Source organism: Vipera berus (assembly GCF_964194415.1).
Source record: "Vipera berus genome assembly, chromosome: 2".
NCBI lineage: Eukaryota > Metazoa > Chordata > Lepidosauria > Squamata > Viperidae > Vipera > Vipera berus.
The window spans coordinates 283111903-283139350 of NC_138203.1; the positions used below are offsets into that span (position 1 = coordinate 283111903).

The 27448-nt window shown below is 45.3% G+C and overlaps 2 protein-coding genes across 3 annotated transcripts; both read left to right on the forward strand.

Annotated features, from left to right (window-relative positions):
* On the forward strand, nucleotides 1-6320 carry LOC308661360 (uncharacterized protein; the record flags this gene model as incomplete). Its single annotated transcript, XM_081316281.1, has 4 exons — nucleotides 1-366; nucleotides 1767-1901; nucleotides 2848-2974; nucleotides 4130-6320. The coding sequence occupies 4 exons, from the start codon at nucleotides 1-3 to the stop codon at nucleotides 5965-5967; spliced, it is 2466 nt and encodes an 821-aa protein (XP_081172407.1). The 3' UTR covers nucleotides 5968-6320.
* Nucleotides 6321-15462: 9142 nt separating this feature from the next.
* On the forward strand, nucleotides 15463-25911 carry LOC308661168 (uncharacterized protein). 2 transcript variants are annotated; one of them, XM_081315998.1, is made up of 4 exons: nucleotides 15463-15874; nucleotides 17590-17730; nucleotides 19770-19896; nucleotides 22463-25911. In XM_081315998.1, the coding sequence occupies exons 1-4, from the start codon at nucleotides 15764-15766 to the stop codon at nucleotides 24301-24303; spliced, it is 2220 nt and encodes a 739-aa protein (XP_081172124.1). In that variant the 5' UTR covers nucleotides 15463-15763; the 3' UTR covers nucleotides 24304-25911. The 2 variants fall into 2 exon arrangements, with proteins under 2 accessions (XP_081172124.1, XP_081172125.1); XM_081315999.1 differs by having other exon boundaries at nucleotides 22466-25911.
* Nucleotides 25912-27448: the final 1537 nt, after the last annotated feature.

The window sequence follows — 27448 nt, forward strand, 5'->3', positions numbered from 1 at the left end:
ATGGCCTCGCCGAGCCCGGGACCAGCGCCCGACCCTCCTGCCGCCGAGCCCGAGGAAGAGCCGATTCCGCCGCGGGGCTCCGAGGAAGCGGAGGGCTTCCTCCGCCGGGGCTGCCGGGCGTCGGCGGGGCACCAGCCGGTCTTCTGCAGCCGCCTGCAACAGCCGCTTTACCTCGGCTGGCTGAAGCCCGAGTGGAACGGCCAAGCTGGGCAGGAGGACCGGCGGATCCTGGAGCGGCTCCTGGCCGCGTTGCCTCCAGAGATGACGCGCTGGCTGCGGGGGTGTCGGGCGAAGACCGGTGACCGGGCCGGGATCCCGGCCGAGGGCTGCTCCCTATTCGGTCGGGCCCGGGAGGAGCGGCCGCAGGTGAGAAGAGGATCCCTTCCTCCCGCTTTCCTTGCCCAGCTCGAGTGCATCAATGGAGAAGAGGCTTTGATTCTCCCTCCCCTTTCAGTTCCAGAGTGGGATTATCCTCCTCCAGATTATTCCATAAAAACGGAGAAATGGGAATCCCAAGGGAATTTGCATCTCCGACTATGGACCCCAAACTCAGTCCAGCTTTGGAGACACAACAATAGAAGAGAAGAGGCTTTGGTTTCCCTCGATTTTCAATTGCCGGAGTGGTGTTTCCTGCTCCAGATTTGTTCCGCAGGTGGAATAATCCCAAAGAAGCCCAAGTTAATTTGCATCTCCAGCTTTGGATATAACATGGGGCATCAATAGAAGAGGCTTTGGTTTCGCTCCATGTCAGTCCCAGAGTCCTGTTTTACTCCTCTAGGTTATTCCACAGGAAGAAGGGGAATCCCGAGGGAATTTGCGTCTCCAACTCTGGACCCAAAACACAATCCAGTTTTGGAGACCCAAATGCAGGTTGTAACAATTGAAGAGGCTTTGGTTTGCTTCCATTTTCAGTCCCAGAGTGGTGTTTCCCCCCACCCCACCCACCTCCAGATTATTCTATAGGATGGCGAAGGTAATCCAGAGGGAATTTGCATCTCCAACTATGGATATAACACAGTCCAACTTTGGAGACACAAATACAGATTGTGACAGTGGAAGAGACTTTAGTTTCTCCCCATTTTCAGTTCCAGAGTGGGCTTTCCCCATGTTGTGATTTAGGGTCAGCCTGTGGGTTCGGCAGTTGGGTCGGACGACTCAGAGGAGGAGGGGGGTGTTGAAGACCTTGCTGAGGGGGTTGAAGATCTTGCTGATAGCCCTCAGGCAGGCCCCTCCCACTTGGCCACCATGGAGACCCAGCTGTGTGAGCCTGACAGTGTGGATGAAGATGACCCACAGCTGGCCCTGTTCAAGGACGCCCAACGCAGGAAGCAGTCAAGTAGGAGTAAACAGAGGAAGGCAATGGGGCTTCTCGGAAGGAGGCAGAGAGAAGCCACGCCCTGAACTCTTTATAAAGGGAATGTGTGGGGAGGGCTGGTTTGCTGAAAGCAACCGCTCAGATAGTGTTTCAAAGCTCCTGTATCTTGGTTCGTGTCTTGTTTGTTTTTGTAGTAATAAATTTGGCAGACGTTATTCCAGCCTCTTGCCGTTTGTAAAGGGGTTGCCTTTTCTGCAAGGCCGGTAGCAGGCTGGTACAGAACACCCCACCCAGATTATTCCACAGGAAGAAGGGGAATCCCGAGGGAATTTACGTCTCCAACTATGGATATAACACGGGCCAGCTTTGCAGACAAAAAAAAAGGATCCCCTTGTTCCAATGTTCAATTGTTTTAACTGTTGTTCTTCTGTCATCCTGGCTCTTATTTCAGATGCAGGAGCCCTTGAAGCCGGTGCTCTTGGAAACGCCTGAAGGAAGAGAAACTGTCTCCAGCCCATCTATGGGGCTGCAGTTGAGAATTTCTGAGAAGGATCAAGATCTTTGTGAAAAAGCAGCAACAACTCAGGTAGGGAAGCTTTGTAAGAATAAGGAAACATCTGGGGATCTGCTTCTGTCAAACTCAATGCAGATCATCATAAGGAGATCAGATGTTGATATCAGGATTCAATGGCATGGTCCTGCTTTCAAGCTACGTGTTGAAATGAAATGCATTGAGAAGTCAAATATATTCATGGAATCACTTGTATATTTGCGGGGTTTTGTGCTTGCAACTAATTAAAATGAATGCCTTGGCAATGTTTTGGGATGTGCAACAACAGGAATTGGTTCTTTTGTATGTTTGTTGTTAGCTGCGAAGTCGTGTCTGACCCATTGCGACCCTATGGACAACGTTCCTCCAGGCCTTCCTGTCCTCTACCATCTTCTAGAGTCCATTTAAGCTCACGCCTACTGCTTCAGTGACTCCATCCAGCCACCTCATTCTCTGTCGTCCCCTTCTTCTCTTGCCCTCAACCTTTCCCAGCATTAGGCTCTTCTCCAGTGAGTCCTTCCTTCTCATTAGGTGGCCAAAGTATTTGAGTTTTAGCTTCAGGATCTGGCCTTCTAAAGAGCAGTCAGGGTTGATCTCCTCTAGGACTGACCGGTTTGATCACCTTGCAGTCCAAGGAACTCGCAGGAGTCTTCTCCAGCACCATAGTTCAAAGGCCTCAATTCTTTGGCGCTCGGCCTTTCTTATGGGCTTCTTTTGTATATTCACTATCATTAATAGTTGGAGTGTTCACAAAACAAAGAAGTCTGTCTATAGCAAGAGACAGCATTAACGTTAAATCTTAATCAGCTTAAGTGCAATATGTGAGATACGAACTCTTTGGAAAGGCAGCCATAAAACCCGATACCATGTCAGAAAGAGGAGCATTTTCTCTCTCGCAAAACTCCTTTTTTAGAAGGTTGGAAAATCTTGGAGAAAACATTCTGGGGTCTCTTTTTTAAGGAATGTTTCCTTTGACTTTCAGGATTCGGTGTCGTTTGAGGAGGTGGCTGTGTATTTCACGGAGGATGAGTGGGCACTGCTAGAACCCAGCCAGAAAGCCTTATATGGAGATGTTATGCTGGAAAATTCTATGACTGTGGCCACTCTGGGTAAGGCTCCACTTTGCTCTGGGTTTAATTGTAGAAAGTCTTTTGTTAAGGGGTTGAGGAAAAAAGCCATCTTGCTAGAAGAAGGACATTCTGGGCCTTTTTTTTTCCTGTGCAAAATAAATATATGAAGAAGTTGGTAGCACAGATGCCTCCTGAGATTCTTCCTCATCTGATCCTTTGAGGAAGTTTTTTTTTTATTGAAGGCGATAACTTTGATCTGATTCAAGAGCAGATCGCCTAAACAGCTTCGGATGATGAAGATGGTGCCCTGAATGTCTCTGTCATCTGTTTACAACCATCCATTTTCTTAGATAACCAGTGGCAGTTTTCGTACTGGCTGTCACGTCAAAGGCTCTCTTTTTTGGCTCTGGGTAAATCATTTTGTAAGGGACGCGGTGGCTCAGTGGGTTAGGACGCTGAGCTTGTCGATCAGATGGTCGGCAGTTTGGCGGGTTGAATCCCGAGTGCCGCGTAACAGAGTGAGCGCCTGTTACTCGTCCCAGCTTCTACCAACCTAGCAGTTCGAAAGCACGTAAAATGCAAGTAGAAAAATAGGGACCACTACGGTGGGAAGGTAACAGCATTCCGTGTGCCTTTGGCGTCTAGTCATGCCGGCCACATGACCACGGAGACATCTTCAGACAAGCGCTGGCTCTTTGGCTTTGAAACGGAGATGAGCACCGGCCGCTAGAGTTGGAAACGACTAGCACACATGTGCGGGGGAACCTTTACCTTTACCTAAATCATTTTGTAAATTTTCCACAAGGCTGAGAATAAATGGCATTTTTTTTCCCTTGAGTGCAGTTGTGTAGGCTACTGTTGGAGAAGGTGCCTGGAAACCAGGAATGGTTTCAAGAATGTAAGTAGCCATGAATCCAGTTCATACTTTTAAACAGTTACGCGGCGAATAGACAAGCAGTGAAAATACGTACTTTAATATTTGTGCAGTGATTCCACATGCATTGGCAGTTTAGCATCTTCTCCGTATTCTCATGGCATTTAAAGGAAGTCATACATTTATAGTCTTCTAGGTATATGACGACGAAGCCAGTAAAATCTTGTTTATGAGAGAAACAATGTCTGCAACACTTTTCTTTCATGAACGGGTTTTGACATTTTTTTTCCTTTTTGTTCCTTCTTTTTCCTTCAAATAAGCTTACGGACAAGTGCATGGGAACTACAAGGAGCAAATGGTCAAGTCTGAAGAAGGCATGCTTGAGAATCAAGAACCATCACGAGGGATTAAGAAAAGCCGTAAAGTGAGTGGAGAGGAGGAATCTCCTGGATCCAATGAAGTCCTTTATCTCCCAACCCAGGAAGTTCACCATCGAGAAGAAGAGGGGAAATATCTCATATGTGGCACACGAGACAAATATTTCACTAAATATTCTACAACTGAGACTGAAGAGAAACAATATGAATATCAAGAGGATGGGCAAAGTATCAGCTCTGCCTCCTACCTTGCTTTACGTTGCCCATCGTACACCCAAGAAACACCCTGTGCATTTATAAATTGTGGGGGAAAGTTCAGTTTCAGCAGGCATATAATTTCCCATCCAGAGGGGGAACCATCTGAGTGTGGGACGGATTTCAATAAGAAACAGTTACTCAGTTTACCTTCCGAAATTCCCCCAAGGGAGAAACCTTATAAATGCCTTCGGTGTGAGAAGGTATTCGCTCAGAGAGGTAATCTCATCATACATGAACGGACCCACACAGGGGAGAAACCATATATGTGCCTGATGTGTGGACGAAGATTCAGTCAGAGTGGTCACCTTACAAGACACCAGCGATCCCACACGGGGGAGAAACCGTATACATGCTTGCAGTGTGGGAGGCAGTTCAGTGGACGTTCAAACCTTGTGAAGCACGTAAGAAGCCACACCGAGGAGAAACCGTATGTATGTACAGAGTGCGGAAAGAGCTTCCGTGACAACAGCGTCCTTGTTTGCCACAAGAGGATCCACACAGGAGAAAAACCATTCAAATGCCTGGAGTGTGGGAAGAACTTCAGGCGAAATTGCCACCTTGTGGAACATAAAAGAATCCACACAGGGGAGAAACCCTATCGGTGTTTGGAGTGCGGGAAGAACTTCAGTCAGAAAAGCAACCTTTTGCAACATAAACGAATTCACACAGGGGAGAAACCATACACATGCCTGGAATGTGGAAAGAGTTTCAATCAGAGCAGTCAATTTGTTTGCCACAAAAGGATCCATACGGGGGAAAAGCCATACAAGTGCATGGAGTGTGGGAAAAGGTTCGGTCACAATGGTAGCCTTTTGCAGCATAAAAAAATTCACACGGGAGAAAATCCCTATAAATGTACGGAGTGTGGAAAATGCTTCAATCAGAACTATAAGCTTTTGCAACATACAAGGATTCACACGGGGGAGAAACCATACATGTGCAAGGACTGTGGGAAGAGTTTCAGTTGCAGCAGTGATTTTATTTGCCATAAAAGGATTCATACAGGAGAGAAACCGTATAAATGTCCGGAGTGCGGAAAGGGTTTTAATAAAAGCAGTCGACTTACATCTCATAGAAGGAAACACACAGGAGAGAAGCCCTATCAATGTATGGAGTGTGCAAAGAGGTTTTCCTATAAGGATGGCCTTACAAGACATCAACGAACCCATACTGGGGAGAAACCATATATATGCTTGATATGTGGAAAGAAATTCAGTGGGCATTCGGGTCTTAGAACCCATGTCAGAATCCACACGGGGGAGAAACCCTACAGGTGCCTGGAATGTGGAAAGAGCTTCTGTAAATACAGTAATTTCATTTGCCATAAAAGGATCCACACGGGAGAAAAACCCTACAAATGCCAGGAGTGTGGAAAGGGCTTCACTCAGAACGCAAACCTTATGAAACACAGAAGAATTCACACGGGAGAGAAACCGTACAAATGCACAGATTGTGGGAAAAGCTTCAACCAGACAAATCACCTTTCACAACATGAAAGAATCCACACCAGAGAAAAACCATAAGTTGAAGCTTTCCACTCAAGTCTTCTCTTTTGGAAAAAAAAGGGCCCTCGTGGGAAAATTAGAAATTTGTGTACAGCAGAGTAATGTTCAGTTGGATGAGTAACATTATCAGACCTAAAGGGATCCACATGGGAGAATAATAAAAAGCCCCGTGTGAGAAAATATTCCAATAGTCCTTGGAATTTATGCCCTTGTTTTCCCAGATCTTAACTTGGGAGAAACACCTCAAACTCTGAATACCAAGACTGACCCTAAACCCACAAAAATGTGCGTCTGGATGAGCTGTATGGATTAAAAATGTTACTGACCATTACACAAATACCTCAATGGACTCCAACCTTAATAAAGGCAAATATCCGTTTCCTTCTCTCCAACAGCCCATTCAATTCCAAAATTTGGCTAGAGTTCTCTCTTTAGTTTAATTACTGAAGAATCTATTTGGAATGGTGTGGTTTTTTTTCCTTTTCCTTGGAACATGCTAGGGTAAAAGGGTAGATAATTTTCCCTCTTTTTTTTATTCTCAATCGCCAGGCATAAATGCCTGCATGCTTCTATCCATAACTCATGAAATGACAAGCTCAGTACATAACATCCATGAAGCTAAAAATATCTCAGATTAGCATTATAATGTTCCTATGTGGGAAAAGCTTGTTTAGGGGGCAATGGGACATTACCGTATTTTCCGGCGTATAAGACAACTTTTTAACCCATGAAAATCACCTCAAAAGTTGGGGGGTCGTCTTATACGCCCAGTCGTCTTATACGCCGGAAAATCAGTGGGTGGCGTCTGGCGGGAGCCGGCAGGGCAGTCCTGCGCACGCGCGCACTCCCCGGCTGCTCCGTAGCAGCTGGGGAGTGCGCGCGTGTGCAGGACTTCCCTGCCGGCTCCCGTCCGACGCTGTTCCCTCTTTTTTTTTTTTTTTATTGAAAAGTTTTAACATACAATTTTTCCCTTAGAAAATCCCCCCTCCCCCACCCTTCTCCCTCCCCCCCTTCCTCCCCCCCCTCCCCCCTCCCCCCCCCGACTTCCCAGAGCTAAATACAAGGTATATATTAAAAAAACAATCATAAACAACCATATACTAACAACCATAAACTCTAAAATCTATCACTCTCTAGCTTATATAGGATAAAACAAACCTTAGTAATATTTGTTGTTGTTAGTTGCGAAGTCGTGTCCGACCCATCGCGACCCTATGGACAATGTTCCTCCAGGCTTTCCTGTCCTCTACCATCTTCTGGAGTCCATTTAAGCTCACGCCTACTGCTTCAGTGACTCCATCCAGCCACCTCATTCTCTGTCGTCCCCTTCTTCTATTGCCCTCAATCTTTCCCAGCATTAGGCTCTTCTCCAGTGAGTCCTTCCTTCTCATTAGGTGGCCAAAGTATTTGAGTTTTAGCTTCAGGATCTGGCCTTCTAAAGAGCAGTCAGGGTTGATCTCCTCTAGGACTGACCGGTTTGATCGCCTTGCAGTCCAAGGGACTCGCAGGAGTCTTCTCCAGCACCAGAGTTCAAAGGCCTCAATTCTTTGGCGCTCAGCCTTTCTTATGGTCCAACTTTCACTGCCATACATTGCAACTGGGAAGACCATAGCCTTGACTATACGCACTTTTGTTGACAGGGTGATGTCTCTGCTTTTTAGTGTGCTGTCTAGATTTGCCATGGCTTTCCTCCCGAGGAGCAAGCGTCTTTTAATTTCTTGACTACAGTCCCCATCTACAGTGATCTTGGAGCCCAGGAAAATAAAATCTGTCACTACCTCCATTTCTTCCCCATCTATTTGCCAGGAATTGAGAGGGCCGGATGCCATGATCTTGGTTTTCTTAATGTTTAGTTTCAACCCAACTTTTGCACTCTCCTTCTTCACTCGCAACAAGAGACTCTTCAGTTCCTCTTCACTTTCTGCCATTAGAGTGGTATCATCTGCATATCTTAGGTTGTTGATATTTCTTCCAGCAATCTTAATTCCAACTTTTGATTCATCTAGCCCTGCCTTTCTCATGATGTGCTCTGCATATAAGTTAAATAGGCAAGGCGACAGTATACAGCCTTGCCGGACTCCTTTCCCAATTTTGAACCAATCAGTGGTTCCGTGTCCAGTTCTCACTGTTGCTTCTTGGCCCGCATATAGGTTTCTCAAGAGACAAATAAGATGTTCTGGTACTCCCATCTCTTTAAGAACTTGCCACAGTTTGTTATGATCCACACAATCAAAGGCTTTAGCATAGTCAATGAAGCAGAAGTAGATGTTTTTCTGGAACTCTCTAGCTTTCTCCATGATCCAGCGTATGTTGGCTATTTGATCTCTAGTTCCTCTGCCTCTTCGAAATCCTGCCTGTACTTCTGGTAGTTCTCTATCCACATACTGCTGGAGTCTAGCTTGTAGGATTTTAAGCATAACTTTACTAGCATGAGAAATGAGTGCAATGGTGCGATAGTTTGAACATTCTTTGGCACTGCCTTTCTTTGGAATTGGAATGTAAACTGATCTTTTCCAATCCTGTGGCCACTGTTGAGTTTTCCAAATTTGCTGGCAAATTGAGTGTAGCACTTTTACTGCATCGTCTTTTAAGATTTTGAATAGCTCAGCTGGAATACTGTCACCTCCACTAGCTTTGTTGTTGCTCAGCTTTTCTAAGGCCCACTTCACTTCACATTCTAGGATGTCTGGCTCGAGGTCAGTGACCTCATTGTGATTATCAGGGACATTAAGCTCATTCTTGTATAGTTCTTCTGTGTAATTTTGCCATCTCTTCTTAATCTCTTCTGCCTCTGTTAGGTCCCTGCCATTTTGGTCCTTTATCATGCCCATTTTTGCATTGAACGTTCCCTTCATCTCCCCAATTTTCTTGAAAAGATCTCTGGTCCTCCCTATTCTATTGTTTTCTTCTATTTCTTTGCACTGTTCATTTAAGAAGGCATTCTTATCTCTTCTAGCTATTCTCTGGAATTCTGCATTCAATTGGGCGTATCTTTCTTTTTCTCTCTTGCCTTTTGCTTCCCTCCTTTCCTCAGCTATTTGCAAAGCTTCCTCAGACAGCCATTTTGCTTTCTTGCATTTCTTTTTCTTTGGGATGGTTTTGGTTGCTACCTCTTGTACAATGTTGCGAACCTCTGTCCATAGTTCTTCAGGCATCCTGTCTATCAGATCTAATTCCTTAAATCTATTTGTCACCTCTACTGTATATTCAATGGGGATATGATTTAATTCATACCTGATTGGCCTGGTGCTTTTCCCTACTTTCTTCAGTTTAAGCCTAAACTTTGCAACGAGAAGCTCATGGTCTGAGCCACAGTCAGCTCCTGGTCTTGTTTTTACTGACTGTATAGAGCTTCTCCATCTTTGGCTGCAGAGCATATAGTCAATCTGATTTCTGTGTTGACCGTCTGGTGATGTCCATGTGTAGAGCCGTCTCTTGGGTTGTTGGAAAAGAGTGTTTGCTATGACCATCGTATTCTCTTGACAAAATTCTATCAGCCTGTGCCCTGCTTCATTTTGTACTCCAAGGCCAAACTTGCCTGTTATTCCGGTTATCTTTTGGCTTCCTACTTTAGCATTCCAATCCCCCATGATGATAAGGACATCATTTTTTGGTGTTAGTTCTATAAGGTGCTGTAGGGCTTCATAGAACCGGTCAATTTCATCCTCTTCAGCACCGGTGGTTGGAGCATAGACTTGGACTACTGTGATATTGAATGGTTTGCCTTGGATTCGAACTGAGATCATTCTGTCATTTTGAGGATTGTATCCCAGTATTGCTTTTCCTACTCTTTTATTGACTATGAAGGCTACTCCATTTCTTCTGAGGGATTCTTGCCCGCAGTAGTATACCTGATGGTCACCTGAATTAAATTCACCCATTCCTGTCCATTTTAGTTCGCTGATACCTAAGATGTCGATGTTCAGTCTTGTCATCTCTTGTTTGACCACGTCCAGCTTGCCTTGATTCATGGATCTTACATTCCAGGTTCCTATGGAGAAAAAATCTTTACAGCATCGGACTTTCCTTTCACCACCAGACATATCCACAGCTGAGCGTCCTTTCGGCTTTGGCCCAGTCGCTTCATTCTTTCTGGCGCTACTAGTACTAGCCCTCTGCTCTTCCCCAGTAGCATATTGGACGCCTTCCGACCTGAGGGGCTCATCTTCCAGCGTCATATCGTTTTGCCTTTTGGTACTGTCCATAGGGTTTTCATGGCAAAGATACTGGAGTGGGTTGCCATTTCCTTCTCCAGTGGATCACGTTTTGTCAGAACTCTCTGCTATGACCTGTCCGTCTTGGGTGGCCCTGCACGGCATAGCTCATAGCTTCATTGAATTACGCAAGCCCCTTCGCCACGACAAGGCAGTAATCCATGAAGGGGTTAGTAATATTAAATATATATAAAAAAAACTAATATAGAAAAAGAAACAAAGAAAGAAGCCTTATTCAAATATAAAACTTCTTAACCCTATACTTATTCTGGATAAACTCAAACCATTCTCTCCCTTCCATAATATAGCGTTCCTGCAAGTAATCTTGCAAATAGGCCGAAATCTTCGCCATTTCAACCAAGTCGAAAACCTCTAAAGCCCACTCTTCTATGGTCGGCAGTTCCTCTTTCCAGTACTAACCTATCAAAAGTCTTGCTGCCGTAATTAAATTCAACATCAACTTAGTATATTCCACCAGACTTTTATCCAAAAAGCCTTAACCTTTTTACAAGTCCACCATATATGAAAATATATTACGTCTTCATCACCGCACCTCCAACATTTAGGCTAATGATTCAGATACATACTTAGCTTTTTAAAATCTAAATGCCATCTATAAAACATTTTGTAAAAATTCTCTCTTAGATTTCAAACTTGTTTAAATTTTACATTCCTCACCCAAATCTTTTCCCACCTCCCACTACTTGGCTGTAAGTACGTTGTGAAAGTTCCATAGACTTCTGCTGTTGTTGTTCTTTTATCTTTTTTGATCGTTTTAAAGGGAGGGAAGAGCGTCGGAAGGGAGCCGGCAGGGAAGTCCTGCTCCCGTCCGATGCTGCGCTTCCGCCCGGCGGTGCTGGCCGAGACGAGCCAGCAGGCAGCCGCCGTGAGCGCGGCGCTGAGGGGCAGCAGCAGGACGGCCCAGCGCCTGCAGGACGGTCAGCAGCCCCATGCGCAGCAGCAGCAGCCGCATCGCCAGGCTGCCCAGGAAAAGCAGCCACACCGAGAGGCTGCATGCCCAGTCCAGCTCCATGAGGGGCAGGGCGGGAAGCCGGCCGGGAAGAGGGACCGGGAGCCCGGGCTGAGCGCGCCTCGGCCGACGGTGAGAGGGAAGCGGCACATGAAAAAGAGGCTGCGGGCGGAGCTGCCCCGCCCTGCGCCGAATGGGAGAAGTTCAAGACCTGGGGGGGGGAAGCAGGAGGGGCGCCGGCCGTGGCGGGGTGGCGGCTGCCCTCTGGCGCTGCCTGCCGCCCGGGAAACGCTGCGCCTTGGGGGCCGGCAGAAGCGCGGGAGCAGCGGGAGGGCTGGCGGGGCCAGTCGGGCCTTCGCCTCCTCTGCGACGGACAGGGAGGGCAGGGCATGTAAGTATTTTCCGGCGTATAAGACAAAAAAACTTGAAAAACTTATTAAAAGTAGGGGGTCGTCTTATACGCCGGAAAATACGGTATGTAATCCTGACAGTTGGGAGAGCTTAAGGCAGGGGTAGGCCACCTTGGCTCTTTTGTGACTCGTGGACTTCCAACTCCCAGAATTCCTGAGCCGGCCACGCTGAGGGGAAAGGGAAAGGGAGAGGTTTCCAAGCTGAGCCATGCTGGCCTAAGGGAAAGTGGGCTGCAGATACCCCTTTGAATGGCCCAGAGATACAGTGGGAAGGCAGAGGAGGCTCTAACTTTGTGGGCATCCCTATCAGCCTGAGCTTTTAAAACCAGCTTTCGATGCCATGACTGCCAAACAGCACCTCCTGTGGCTTCTAGTGGTTGCCCCCCCACCCCACCCCAGACACTAAATTAAACTTCAATTTAATGATTGTTTTGAGGCCCTTTTAGGACTAAGATGGGAACAGTTTGGGACCGAGTACAAGAGAATGATCTTTTGAAAAAGGGCCAACTTGGAAGGTGCAACAGGCCCCTTTTCCCATTGAGTGCTATTCAGTTTGGAGATTTCTTTGTGGGGCATAGAGGTACAGTAGTTCTCAACTTATGACTCTAATAGGAGCTTGGCCATTACAGTGGCCAAGCAGGTCATTCTGTGACTCACCTGTTTGTACCTGTTTTTCCCCCAGTGCTCATTAAGTGAACCAATGCTTTACGATGGGGGCTGGACTAGAAGACCTCCAAGGTCCTTTCCAACTATTCTGTTCTCTTCCATTCCATTCTATCCTGTTCTGTTCCATTCCGTTCCATTTTATTGTATTGTGTTCTGTTCTATTCCATTCCATTCTATCCTGTTCCATTCCGTTCCATTTTATTGTATTGTGTTCTGTTCTATTTCATTCCATTCTATCCTGTTCCATTCCGTTCCATTTTATTGTATTGTGTTCTGTTCTATTCCATTCCATTCTATCCTGTTCTGTTCCATTCCTTTCCATTTTATTGTATTGTGTTCTGTTCTATTTCATTCCATTCTATCCTGTTCCATTCCGTTCCATTTTATTGTATTGTATTGTGTTCTGTTCTATTCCATTCCATTCTATCCTGTTCTGTTCTGTTCCATTCCGTTCCATTTTATTGTATTGTGTTCTGTTCTATTTCATTCCATTCTATCCTGTTCCATTCTGTTCCATTTTATTGTATTGTGTTCTGTTCCTTTCCATTCTGTCCTCTTCTGTTCCATTCTATTCCATTCCATGTCCAGTTCCATTCCGTTCCATCCCATTTTATTATGTTGTATTGTATTGTGATCTGTTCTATTCCATTCCATTCTATCCTGTTCTGTTCCATTCCATTCCATTCCGTTCCGTTCCATTCCATTTTATTGTACAGTGTTCTGTTCTGTTTTGCTGAAAACTGGAAGTTGGGGGGGGGGTGTTTTTTGGCAAAAATGTGGTCACATGACTGCGGCACACTGCAAACAGCAATAAATGTGGGCCAGCTGCCGAGCACCTGACATGTGATCATCTGGGGTATGCATGGCTGTTGTAACAGGAGTATCGGTACCCCTGGGGACGTCCATCATAATTTCAAAAGTTGCTAACCAGTGACCAGTTGTAAGATGAGAAGAAACTGAAGATATTCCACATGTGGAGAAGGAAATCCAAAGAAGTAGCCCATCACTAACATGGACTCCTAAGGCTAATAATGGCCTGGGAGATTTTCTAGTGGGATCCCACCACAGGACAGGAATCCTCAGGCAAGCCAGACAAATTCTTGTCCAATCTTGGATTCCAAACTTCCAATAAGGGAGCCCGTCACGGCTTAAGAATACAGGTAGTCCTCAACTTACCACCACAATAGAGCCCCACATTTCTGTTGTTAAGCGAGACATTTGTTGAGCTTTGCCCCATTTTATGATCTTTCTTGTCGCAGCTGTTAAGTGAATCACTGCAAAGCTCTTAGGTTACTGTAGTAACACGGTTGTGAAGTGAATCGGGCATCCCTGTTGACTTTGCTTGTCAGGTTGCCAAAGGGGATCACACGACCCCGGGACACTGCAACCGTCATAAATATGAATCGGTTGCCAAGCATCTGAATTTTAATCACATGATCATGGGGATACTGCAGCGGTCGTGACTGTGAAAAAAGGGTCATAAATCATATTAATAAGGGAGAATATTTGTAGCTCAGGGTTGACCTGAGGGGTCCTTGGTGCTCTCTGACCTTGCTTGCTTTCTGGCAGACAGTTCATTACCCCAACCAAGTACCATCATTGGTGCGAGTCCTGGCACTGATGATGTTACCTAGTTTGGGTAATGAAATGTCGGCAAAACTACAAGCAAGCTCAGAGACCACCAAAGACACCAATAACAGGACATTGATTGTCTATAAAGATTGAATGTAAAAGTAATTAAGATAAGTATAAGCTAAAAATTTACTGATAAATGAGCCTTGGTGGAGCAGTGGGCTAATGCCTCCTTAAGTAACACCAGCTGCCTGCAATCAGTGCAGGTTCGCATCCCACCAGGCTCAAGGTTGACTCAGCCTTCCATCCTTCCGAGGTAGGTAAAATGAGGACCCAGATTGTTGGGGGCAATTAAGCTGACTTTGTAATAATGCCGCTTGGGGTGTGTGTCAAAGCCCTAATAAGCAGGCATATACATAGAATGAAGGCTACTGCTAAGCTTGTAAGCCGCCCTGAGACTTCGGAGAAGGGCGGGATATAAATGGAATTAAAATAAAATAAAAATAAAAATTATTATTATTATTGGTATTGTCATTATTATTGTTATTATTATCAGTGCTTTTTTGTAAAAAAAAAAAAGGGTGCCGGAACTCACACGTCATACAACCCGCCTTACCTATCCTACAAGGTTCCATCCAAAAAAGGTGCCGGAACTCCGTTCTGAACGTTCTATGAGAAAAAAAGCCCTGCCTCTTCTATTGTGTCTCCAAAGCTGGACTGTGTTATATCCATAGTTGGAGATGCAAATTCCCTCTGGATTACCTTCGCCATCCTATAGAATAATCTGGAGGCGTGGGGTGGAAACACCACTCTGGGACTGAAAATGGAAGCAAACCAAAGCAATTAAAAGGGGTCCATAGTCGGAGATGCAAATTCCCTTGGGATTCCCATTTCTCCGTTTTATGGAATAATCTGGAGGAGGATAATCCCACTCTGGCACTGAAAGGGGAGGGAAAATCAAAGCCTTATTATTATTATTATTATTATTATTATTATTATTATTATTATTATTTATTATTATTATTTATTATTATTATTATTTTATTATTATTATTATTAAATTATTATTATTATTATACCTGTGCCAAAGGAGGACGGAATTAGACAGCCACTCAAGCAGTGCTTTTTTTGTAAAAGAAAAAGGTGCCGGAACTCACACATGTCATACAACCCACCTTGCCTACCCTACAAGGTTCCATCCAAAAAAGGTGCCGGAACTCCATTCTGAGCGTTCTATGAGGAGAAAAAAAAAAGCCCTGCCTGACAACATTGTTGGGGCTTAAGTAATTTAATCTATTTTAATTTATACTATTTTTGATATTGTATTTTATGCTGCCCTTGTAAACCGCCCTGAGTCCTTCGGGAATAGGGCGGCATAAAAATTTAATAAAATAAATCAAATAAATAAATAAATAAATCTCCCTCCTTGGACCTCCCCGGATCCCCTCCCGAGACCGCTGGAGATGCACCTTTCTCCCCCAAACTGCAGGAATCAAAAAAAAACCGAACAAAAAAAGCTTCCTCCCTTCAGAGCGGGAATGAGCATGCGCGAGGGAGCTTTGACAACCGTGGCCTTGTGCAGGAAAGGCGCCAGAAGGCGCGCGCGCGCGCGCGCTCTCTGTCTGTGTCTGTGTGTGTGCGCGTGCGTAATGGTGGCGGCCGCCGAAGACATTTAAAAGAGGGAGGAGTGGAGGGGGGGGGAGAGACTGAGCGTTGACGCTCGTCTAGGAAGAAGCGCTCGCTCGCCCGTAGTCCGAGGGGGCGAACGGCAGCTTCGCTCCCCCCTCCCCAGATCGAAACCGGAAGGAGAAGAGAGCCCACCTTCCGGGAAGGCTTTTCCTCCTCTCTCCCCCCCCGCCCTTTTCCCGGGGAGGGAGGGAGGGGGGGGGCGACCGGAGAGGCTCCTGGCCAGAGGCGGCCGGGGAGAAGAAGGGAAGCCGACCCAGGCGGAGGAGCCGCCGCCAGGAAGGAAGCCCCCGGAGATGGCGGGCTGGCTGCGGGAGTGGCGGGGGGAAAGCGGCGCCCAGGCGGGGACCCCGGTGGAGGGCTGCTTCTTGCTCAGCCGGACCCGGGAGGAGCGGAGGCGGCGGCAGGTGAAGCGGGAGGGGTGTGGAGGATCTCCTCCTGGGACGAAGGCTCCCAAGGGGATCTGGTTTCCTTTAACTGCCTTCTCCTTCCGGGAGGAAGGATCCCAAAGGGATCTGGTTTCCATTAACTGCCTTCTCCTTCTGGGAGGATCCCCTGGGGGCATGGTTTCCTTTAACTGCCTTGTTCTTCCTGGAGGATCCCCTCCTGGGAGGAAGGATCCCCTGGGGACATGGTTTGCTTTAACATCCTTCCGGGAGGATCTCCTGGGTTGGAAGGATCCCCTGGGGGCATGGTTTCCTTTAACTGCTTTGTTCTTCCTGGAGGATCTCCTTCTGGGAGGAAGGATCCCCTGGGGGCATGGTTTCCTTTAACTGCCATGTCCTTCCTCCAGGATCCCCTCTGGGATGAAGGATCCCCTGGGGACATGTTTTCCTTTAAGTGCCTTATCTTTCTGGAAGGATCTCCTCCTGGGAGGGAGGATCTCCTCCTGGGAGGAAGGATCCCCTGGGGACATGGTTTCCTTTAATTGCCTTGTTCTTCCAAGAGGATTTGCTCCTGGGAGGAAGGATCCCCTGGGGACATGTTTTCCTTTAACTGCCTTATCTTTCTGGAAGGATCTCCTCCTGGGAGGGAGGATCTCCTCCTAGGAGGAAGGATCTCCTGGGGACATGTTTTCCTTTAACTGCCTTATCTTTCTGGAAGGATCTCCTCCTGGGAGGGAGGATCTCCTCCTGGGAGGAAGGATCCCCTGGGGACATGTTTTCCTTTAACTGCCTTATCTTTCTGGAAGGATCTCCTCCTGGGAGGGAGGATCTCCTCCTGGGAGGAAGGATCCCCTGGGGACATGGTTTGCTTTAACTGCCTTATCTTTCTGGAAGGATCCCCTCCTGGGATGAAGGGCCGTTTTGCCTCGCCCTGCTCCAGTGCATCAATAGAGGACAGACCTTGATTTTCCCCTCCCCTTTCGGTCCCAGACTTCTGGTTCCCCACCCAGGTTATTCCATAGGATGGAGGAGGGAATCAGGAGGGAATTTCCAACTATGGTTATAACACAGTCCAGCTTTGGAGACACAAATGCAGGTCGTGACAGTAGAAGAGACTTTGGTTTCCCTCCCCTTTTGGTCCCAGAGTGGGATTTCCCCATTCAGAGTATTCTACAGGTGGAGAATCCCAAAGGCGCTTTTTCAGGAGGCAACTGGACTTCCTTGTTTGTTCTTTGAAGAGGTTTCGCTTCTCATCCAAGAAGCTTCCTCAGCTCTGACTGGGGAATGGGACTCCTTGCAGACAGCTGGTCATTTGCATTCTTTTAGAGAGCGGTTGATGCCGTTTGGAGGTTTACCTGTTTCCTCAGGGTCATAGTGCAAATGTGTGTGGAGACTCCTTGGCTGGAGGATGTTTTTTTCCGCCCTGTGGGTCCTGTCACTGTTGAAGAAAGCTGCAGGCTGTTAGAGATGAGTTTCTGTTGTCTTGTGTCTCAAACTGAAGCGCAAATGGTTCCCCGTAGTCTGCAGTGGTTTTCTGGAGATCTGTTCATACTCCCCCACCGTGACCTGGATGACTGAGAATCGTAGACGAGAATCCCAAGGAATCCCAAGGCAACTTGCGTCTCCACCAGGGGACATAAAAGGGTCCAGCTTTGGAGGCAGAGAAGAATCCCCTGGTTCTGACATTCCGTGGTTTTTAACTTTTGCTTCTTCTGTCATCCTGGCTGTTATTTCAGATGCAGGAGCCCTTGAAGCTGGTGGCCTTGGAAACGCCTGAGGTGAGAGAAGTTCTCTCCACTCCATGTATGCAGCAGCCATGGGGAAGCCTGTCTGAGGAGGAGCAAAATCCACTTTGTGGTAGATCAGCGACAGCCCAGGTAGGGGAATTTCATCAGAGCTGGGAAACGTTTGAGGATCTGGTTTTTCATGGGACTGAATGCAGATCGTGATGAGAATGTCAACTGTTGATATCAGGATCCATTTGCCTGGTCCTGCTTTCAGGTTTTAATAATAATAATAATTTGGATGGGACCGTGGAGGTCATCTAGTCCAACCCCCTGCTAAGGCAGGAAACCCTATACCATTTCAGGCAAATGGCTGTCCAGTCTCTTCTTAAAAACTTCCAGTGTTGGAGCATTCACCACCTCTGGAGGAAGGTTGTTCCACTGGTTAATTGTTCTAACTGTCAGGAAGTTTCTCCTTAGTTCTAGGTTGCTTCTCTCCTTGACTAGTTTCCATCCGTTGCTTCTTGTCCTGCTTTCAGGTGCTTTGGAGAATAGCTTGACTCCCTCTTCTTTGTGGCAGCCCCTGACATATCGGAACACTGCTATCATGTCACCTGTCACCCTTCTCTTCATTAAACCACACATACCCAATTCCAGCAACCGTTCGCTATATGTTTTAGGTTGTTTGTTTACAGGTAACATTTTGAGAGATTGAATTCATTTATGGAATCCGTTGAGCATTTAAGGTTCTTACGAATGCAACAGGTTGCTACAGTATTTTATCTTAAGATGAGTGTTATTTTATTTTTTGTTATATTTATACCTCACGTTTAGAGACCCTCCATATCAATGAGCGATTCTGCACTGTGCCTTCTCAACTTAGGGATGTGCAAGAAGAGGGATCGGCTCCTTCGTTTAATTTATAAACACATTTAGTAGGCATAACCCATAAGAATAATCCAATGTTAAATTATTGCAAAAAACAACAACGTGAGCATTACCATTAAATTCTAATCAGATTATGAATCAGATATATCAGCTTCGGATTACCGCATCGAGGAAGCAGCTACAAGTGGAGGGATTTAGGAAAGGAAACGGCAGTTTTCATGCAAAAGGAGATAAAAACACAGGTGCCTAGGCCTCTTTCTCTGTGATGAATTGTGCCAGGAATTAACGCCAACCAGGCACGTGGAACGAGGGGGGCGGGAGCACCTCCTCATATCATTTAGGGCTCCATTTTGATCTAAAGAAAGTCTCTCCAGGATGGTTATGTTGTTACTTCAACATGCATGTTTGGTGCACTTGTGAATGCTTCCAAAGTGAATCTAAATCTAATCTAAAACCAGGTAGTACGTCGCGTGAGAAAAGGAGCATGTTTTCTCTCTTGGAAAACTCACCTTTGGGGGGGTAATAAATAATAATAATAATAATAATAATAATAATAATAATAATAATAATAATAATAATAATAATAATAATAATAATAATAAGTTGGAAGGGACCTTGGAGGTCATCTAGTCCAACCCCCTGCTAAGGCAGGAAACCCTATACCATTTCAGACAAATGGCTGTCCAGTCTCTTCTTAAAAACCTCCAGTGTTGGAGCATTTACCACTTCTGGAGGCAGGTTGTTCCACTGGTTAGTTGTTCTAAGTGTCAGGAAGTTTCTCCTTAGTTCTAGGTTGCTTCTCTCCTTGACTATTTTCCATCCGTTGCTTCTTGTCCTGCTTTCAGGTGCTTTGGAGAATAGCTTGACTGCCTCTTCTTTGGGGCAGCCCCTGAGATATTGGAAAACTGCTATCATATCACCCCTCACTCTTTTCTTCGTTTAACTACACATACCCAATTCCAGCAACCGTTCCCTATATGTTTTAGCCTCCAGTCCCCCAATCATCTTTGTTGCTCTTCTCTGTACTCTTTCTAGAGTCTCGACATCTTTTTTACATCGTGGTGACCAAAACTGGATGCAGTATTCCAGGTGTGGCCTTACCAAAGCATTGTAAAGTGGTATTAGTACTTCACTTGATCTTGATTCTATCCCTCTGTTAATGCAGCCTAGCCCTGTGTTGGCTTTTTTGGCAGCTGCAGCACACTGCTGGCTCATATTTAAGTGATTGGAATTGGATTGGTATTGGAAATCTAGAAGGAGACTTTCTGGGACTTCTGCTGACAAACATACCCTTTGACTTTCAGGGTTTGGTATCCTTTGAGGAGGTGGCTGTGTATTTTACGGAGGAAGAGTGGGCGTTGCTGGATCCCAGTCAGCGAGCCTTACACGGGGAAGTCATGCTGGAGAATTCTAGGAATGTGGCCGCTCTGGGTAAGGACCTGTTTTGCTCTGATATTCAGTTAATTGTGGAATGTCTCTTGTTGTCTTAAGTGCTCAGAGAGCACCCGGACCCCTCATTTCAACCCTGAGCTACAAATATTCTCCTCCATTGGAAGCACCTTCAAGTAAAGAGGAGAACATTCTAGGACATTTCTAAGACCAAAATGAATATAATGGAGAAGTTGATACTGTAGATGTTGGATAGGATCTCTTCATCTAAGTGTTTGAGGATATTCTTTAAGTGAAGATGTCTGGTTTGATTTGAGGGCAAATAATCTAAACAGCTTCAGGGGAGGGGGATACTGCCCTGAATGTCTCTGACATCTGTTCCTTAACAAGCGCCCAATTCCTAGGTTGCTTAAAACCAGTGGCAGTTCTCAAACTGGCATGTTTAGCCAAAGGGCCCTGGTTTGACTCTTGAGTAAATCATTTGTAAACTCCCATGTAAAGCTGAGAACAGGTTACATTGTTTTCCCTCAGTGCTTTAGCCCAAGGTAGGTCTGGAGCAGGGGTCTTCAAACGTGGCCCTTTTTATGACTTGTGGACTTCAACTCCCAGAATTCCTCAGCCAGCGTACTTGGTTGGCTGAGGAATTCTGGGATTTGAAGTCCGTAAGTCATAAAAGGGCCAAGTTTGAAGGTCCCTGGTCCAGAGGCTACTGTTAAAGAAGATGCTATCTGGAATCCTGAAATGATTTCAAGAATATAAGGTTCACTTCATCCAGTTAGCACATTAAAAAGTCATGCAGCCACTGCCCAAGCAAAGCAAACTCATATGTTAACATTTCTCAGTTGATATCATACACATTTGCAGTTTAGCTTCTCAGAATTCTTACGATGTTTAGAGCTTTGTTTAATCGGTATATATTCTTTGTTTCAATTTTCTCTTTTGACATATCGCTATCACTCTTCTACCAATCTTGAAAATTCTTCTTCCCTAATTCTTTCCTTTCAGTTTCATTCTCCCAAATTCTTAAATTCCCACTGCTGAAGCTAACTACTGCCATTTATAATTGGCTGAAATTCTACAAAGGGGCAAGAACTGAGGGAAAAGGCAGCCTAGTAAAGTAACTTTGCCAAAAGGCAGAGGAATTAAAGGTGTAGGGATGGACCAAAAATAGAATAGACTAGTAACTTTATTGTCACTTTGAATGTACACTAATCGGCATAGATTAAAATGAAGTTTCACTGCATACAGCTCTCAAAGGATCGCCACCTCAAATATACACTCCATAAATATGACAAGAATAAATACAGAATTATGCCTATGCCCACATACATGACACAGAGAAACAACACAGTCTAGTTCGGGGTATGCATACATGTGCATGGTGAGAAAAACGAATCTTGCAAGTTTACCAGACGGATGTCATAGGGAACAAAAAAGCTATTACAGAAGCGTGTAGTCCTGCTACAAAGGATTAATCAATTTGAAGCGAGCGGAAATCGCCTCAATATATTTTCTTTCCAAATCACATTTCCGATTCTAATTTTAGATGGTTAAATTGATCATAAATGAAAAAAGAATCACTTACAACAAGGGGGGACACTATGAAGGTTAAGAGGTGAATATATATAAAAGCAAGTGAGAAGGATTTAGTGCATGAGATTCTCAAACGAATTGAAAACTAAAATATAATGAATAGAGGTAAACGAATAGAAAAGGGGAAAAAAGGATTAATATTTTAAAGATTGAGAAGATACCAACCCTGCTTTCATTTCTAAAGCAATAATATGAATTAGACAATAGGAACTCAAAACAGCAAGCTTCTTACCATAACCAACATATTGAACTGGATCCAGAGGCAAAAGGATTAGCAATGCAGCTCACACAACAGTGGTGCCATATGTGCCACCTTAGGGACCCGAGAACTGTGAACGTAACTGTATTCTCCACCAGCTGTATTTTCTGAATAACCTTCAGAGGTAGCCCAATGTATTACACATTGCAATAATCCAACCAAGAGATGACTAGCGCATGAGTGATTGATTGAGCCAGCTCAGGAATTCTGGGAGTTGAAGTCCACGAGTCATAAAAGAGCCAAGATTGCCTACCCCTGCTCTGGGCATTATGAAGCCAGCAGAATCTTGGATAAGCAGAAATAAAAGTCTTGTTTAGCTGACTGGTTGCTTAGTGACCATTTGAGATTACAATGGACCTTCCAAGAGCTAATTGTGGCCTGTTTTGGAAGTTCCAATGGCCGCCCACCCCCAAGGTGCACTCACATGATTGTGTTTACAGCCATTTGCAGCATCCCACAGTCACATGACTATAACAGACTGTATTTTCTGCTGGTTTCAGGTGTTTATTTCTGATTCTTGGCCATAAATGCCCATAGGAGCAAACAGATTTGCTTAACAATTGTTTAAAGAAATGCTGCAAAACACATCATACTATCTGGCATATTCACACAGGGATCCGCTTAATGACCACCCAAAGCTATGATATTAATTCCAGGCTCAATTACACTCATAAGTCAAGGATTACCTGTGAGAGGTGCACTATTTTTCTGTCACGTACTGAAATGGTTAACTTTTATTTCTCATTTTCTTCAAAGCAGCTTATGGGCTAGAGCATGAGAACTACAAAGAGCCAATGATCAAGTCTGAAGAAGAGACGCTTGTTAATCCAGAACCTTCACAAGGGATTAAGAAAAGCCGTAAAGTGAGTGAAGAGGAGGAATCTCCTGGATCCAATGAAGTCCTTTATCCCCCAACCCAGGAAGTTCACCATCGAGAAGAAGAGGGGAAATATCTCATATGTGGCACAGGAGACAAATATTTCACTGAATATTCTACAACCGAGACTGAAGAGAAACAATATGAATATCAAGAGGATGGGCAAAGTATCAGCTCTACCTCCTACCTTGCTTTACGTTGCCCATCATACTCCCAAGAGACACCCTGTGCATTTATAAATTGTGGGGGAAATTTCAGTTTTAGCAGGCATATCATTTCCCAACCAGAGGGGAAACCATCTGAGCGTCGAATGGATTTCAGTAAGAAACAGTTACTTATTTTACCTCCAAAAATTCCTCCAAAGGAGAAACCCTATAAATGTCTTCGGTGTGGAAAGTCGTTTGCTCAGAGAGGTAACCTTACCATACATGAAAGGATCCACACGGGGGAGAAACCCTATCAATGTCTGGACTGTGGGAAGACTTTCGCTGAGAGAACTAACCTTGTCACCCATAAAAGGATCCACACCGGGGAGAAGCCATATATATGCCTGCTGTGTGGGAGACGATTCAATCAGAGTGGTCACCTTACGCGACATCGCCGAACCCACACGGGGGAGAAACCCTATACGTGCTTGCAGTGTGGAAAGAAGTTCGGCGGACGTTCCACTCTTGTGAAGCACGAAAGAAGCCACATGGAGGAGAAACCGTACATATGTACCGAGTGCGGGAAGAGCTTCCAGGACCTCGGTGTCCTAGATTACCACAAAAAGATCCACACGGGAGAAAAACCGTTTCGGTGTGCGGAGTGTGGGAAGAGCTTCAGGCGAAACGGTCACCTCGCGAAACACAGAAGAATTCACACAGGAGAGAAACCGTACCAGTGTCCGGAGTGTGGAAAAAACTTCCATCTGAAGAGTAGCCTTTTGCAACACAAAACAATTCACACGGGGGAAAGGCCCTACCGGTGCTCGGAATGTGGCAAAGGCTTCAGTCAGAACAGCACTCTTTTCCAACACAAAGCCATCCACACAGGCGAGAAACCTTACAAGTGCTTGGAGTGTGGGAAAAGCTTCAGTCAGAACTATAAACTCTTGCAACATAAAAGGATTCACACGGGGGAGAAACCATACAAGTGCACGGAATGTGGGAAGAGTTTCAGTTGTAGCAGCGATTTCAGCTGCCATAAAAAGATTCACACGGGGGAGAAACCCTACAAATGTCTAGAGTGCGGAAAGGGCTTTCATAAAAGAAGTTGTCTTACATCTCACAAAAGAAAACACACCGGAGAGAAGCCTTATCAATGCACAGAGTGCGGAAAGAGATTTTCTTACAACTTTGTCCTGCGATATCACCAACAAACCCATACCGGGGAGAAACCGTATATATGCTTGAAGTGCGGAAAGGCGTTCAGCAGATGTTCAAATCTGAAAATCCATATAAGAATACATACGGGGGAAAAACCATATAACTGCCCAGAGTGCGGAAAGAGCTTCCGTAAGGACAGTGACTTTATTCGTCATAAACGGATTCACACGGGAGAAAAACCTTACAAATGTTTGGACTGCGGAAAGGGCTTCACTCAGAACGCGAACCTTATCAAGCACAAAAGGATTCACACGGGCGAGAAGCCGTACAAATGCACAGCCTGTGAAAAAAGCTTCAGCCAGAAAAATCACCTTTCTCAACATGAGCAGACCCACAAAAAAGAAAAATCATAACCTGGGAGCTTTATCTTAAAAGGTTTTCTTCTCAAAAAAAAGGGGGGGACATTTGTGGGAAAACAGTAGACATATGTAATCTGTGGAATAATGTTCAGTTGGAAGAGTAGCCTTATCGGACCTAAAGAATGGGAGAACCGTACAAATGCCGAGTGTAGGAAGAGATTCAGAAAGGATTTCACTCTTATTTTCCAGAAGAATTTTTTTTCCGTGGGGGAGGGTGGAGGAATGTCTAGACAGCCGGCAAACTTTCAGGACCATTACTGGAATAGAATTTGCAAAGAAAATCTGTTAAATCAGGGGTCTGCAACTTTTAAGGCTTGTGGACTTCAACTCCCAGAATTCCCCAGCCAGCACATGCTGGCTGAGGAATTCTGGGAGTTGAAGTCCACAAGCCTTAAAGTTGCCCAGGTGAGAGGCCTCTGGATTAAATGGAATATTTGAAAGAGGAAGAAAGAGCCGCAAAATAGGAATGCTGTCAAAATAGCATGGAATTGCACTGATGGTCTCAGGAATGTTCAGACTGAATGATCTAAAGTTGGTAAGAGATACTCAGAAAAGGGGCTAATGAAACAAAATCATCTATGGCAGACATGTCAAACACAAGGCCCGGGGGCCGGATCCGGCCCACGAAGTGGTTTCATGTGGCCCGCGAAGCCATCCTGGAAACAGTGAGAGAACGCCCTCCCCCCGCCTTGGCCCTGGCCCAGAGATCCTCCTTCTGCCAGAGACCCTCAGATCTGTCCCACTCCTGCCCAGGCCCCCATAGGCACCCTTGATGCGAACGATGTAGAGCTGGCCATGCCCACCCAGTAGGCCATATGCACTCTAGCCACACCCACCCTGGCCATACCCACCCAGCCCCTTGAGGGCAACCGCAATGCTGATGCGGCCCTCAATGAAATTGAGTTTGACACCCCTGATCTATGGGAATATTGCTCTGTGAATTTGGCCCAGAGTAGGGAAAATCAGAAATGCTTTTTAGCCTATAGTTGCATCGAGCAGTTCCTGGTCTGCAGGATCCTTGGCGCTCTCTGAGCTTGGCTGTTTTCTTGCAGACGTTTCATTGCAAAAACTGCCCTGATGATGTCACCTAGTTTGGTAATGAAATGTCTGCAAGAAAACAACCAAGTTCAAAGAGCACTAAGGACCCCTTCATTTATTTTATTTTATTTATTTTTTATTTTAATTCCATTTATATCCCGCCCTTCTCCGAAGACTGAGAGCGGCTTACAAGCTTAGCAGTAGCCTTCATTCTATGTATATGCCTGCTTATTAGGGCTTTCATACACCCCCCCAAGCGGCATTATTACAAAGTCAGCTTAATTGCCCCCAACAATCTGGGTCCTCATTTTACCTACCTCGGAAGGATGGAAGGCTGAGTCAACCTTGAGCCTGGTGGGACTTGAACCTGCACTAATTGCAGGCAGCTGGTGTTACTTAAGGAGGCATTAGCCCACTGCTCCACCAAGGCTCAACCCTGAGCTACAAATATTCTCTTGCATTACTTCCTGGTGCTTATTTCTTTGGCCCCTGAATTTTTGACACGTAATCCTCAAGACCTAAATGTTTTGTTCCGTTTATTGCTCCATTCCAATTGTATCTTCAGAGGAAAAAAAAGGAAAATAATGTTCATACAAATAAAGGTATTAAAAATATGAAAGACAAACCTCAATATATAAATGGTGAAATACAGACAGATAACAGAAGCCTTCAATTACCAGAGGATTCTGCATCAAAAAAGCCAATACAGATCTAGGCTGCATTAACAGAGGGATAGAATCAAGATCACATAAAGTGTTAATACCACTTTATAAAGCCTTGGCAAGGCTGCACTTGAAATATTGCAATCAGTTTGGGTCGCCACGTTATAAAAAAGATGTTGAGACCATAGAAAGAGTGCAGAGAAGAGCAACAAAGATGACCAGGGGACCGGAGGCTAAAATATATAAAGAACACTTGCTGGAATTGGGTATGTCTAGTGTAACAAAGAGAAGGACTAGGGGTGACATGATAGCAGGGATCCAATATCCCCGGGTTGCCACAAAGAAGAGGGAGTCAAGCTATTCTCCAAAGCAGGATAAGAAGCAAACGGATGGAAACTCATCAAGGAGAGAAGCAACCTAGGAGAAATTTCCTGAAAGTGAGAACAATTCATCGGTGGAACAACTTGCCTCCAGAAGCTGTGAATGCTCCAACACTGGAAATTTTTAAGAAGAGATTGGTATAGGGTTTCCTGCCTGAGCAGGGGGTTAGACTAGAAGACCTCCAAGGTCCCGTCCAACTCTATTATTATTAAATGTCTTATATATTTTATGCATTATTAATAAGTTACAGTAACAACTATAGAGATGTGTCCAATTTCTAGTTAAGATGTCTCTGTTAAAATATTGTGGATTAGTACAATGTGCAAGTCATGGAAAAAACTTACTTATGGAGCTGTGACATCATAATACCCTAACTGCTCTGAGAGCTTAAGGGAAGGTGAGGGGGGGTGATATCCTTCAGGTAGCCCAGAGATAGAGTGGGGGAAGCAGAAGAGGCTTGGAGCATCCCCATCAGACTGAGGTTTTAAAGCCAGCCTTTGATCCCATCCCATGATTGCCATACAGCACTTTTTTGTGGCTTCTACTGGTCTTCCCCCAAGATGCTAAATTAACCTTGATATAATGAAATGAACCTTTATTGTCAAAGTACAACTATGTGTACACTGAGATTAGCTGAGCCTCCCTTTGCGCTCCCACCCCTCAACACACAGTGACAACAAACCCTCCATCTTACTACACCATTTGAACCAACTACACCACACACCAGCCTCCCAAGACAATTCTGCATAAAATTCACAAAAGTTCACAAAAGTTATTTCTCATTCAAAAGCCTAACAGCTGTTTTTCAGCCTGTTGGTGCGGCTGGCTATACTCCTATATCTCCTACCCAATGGTAGGAGAGTAAAGAGATACCGTCCAGGGTGTGAGTCATCCCTGAGAATTTTCCTCACTCTTCCAAGGCAACGAGCCCTGGCGATGTCATCCAGTGGTGTCAGGGGACAGCCCACAATGTCTTGTGCTGTACTCACCACCCTCTGTAATACTTTCCTATCCGTGGCTGTCAGACCAGCGTAAGGTAAAGGTTCCCCCGCACATGC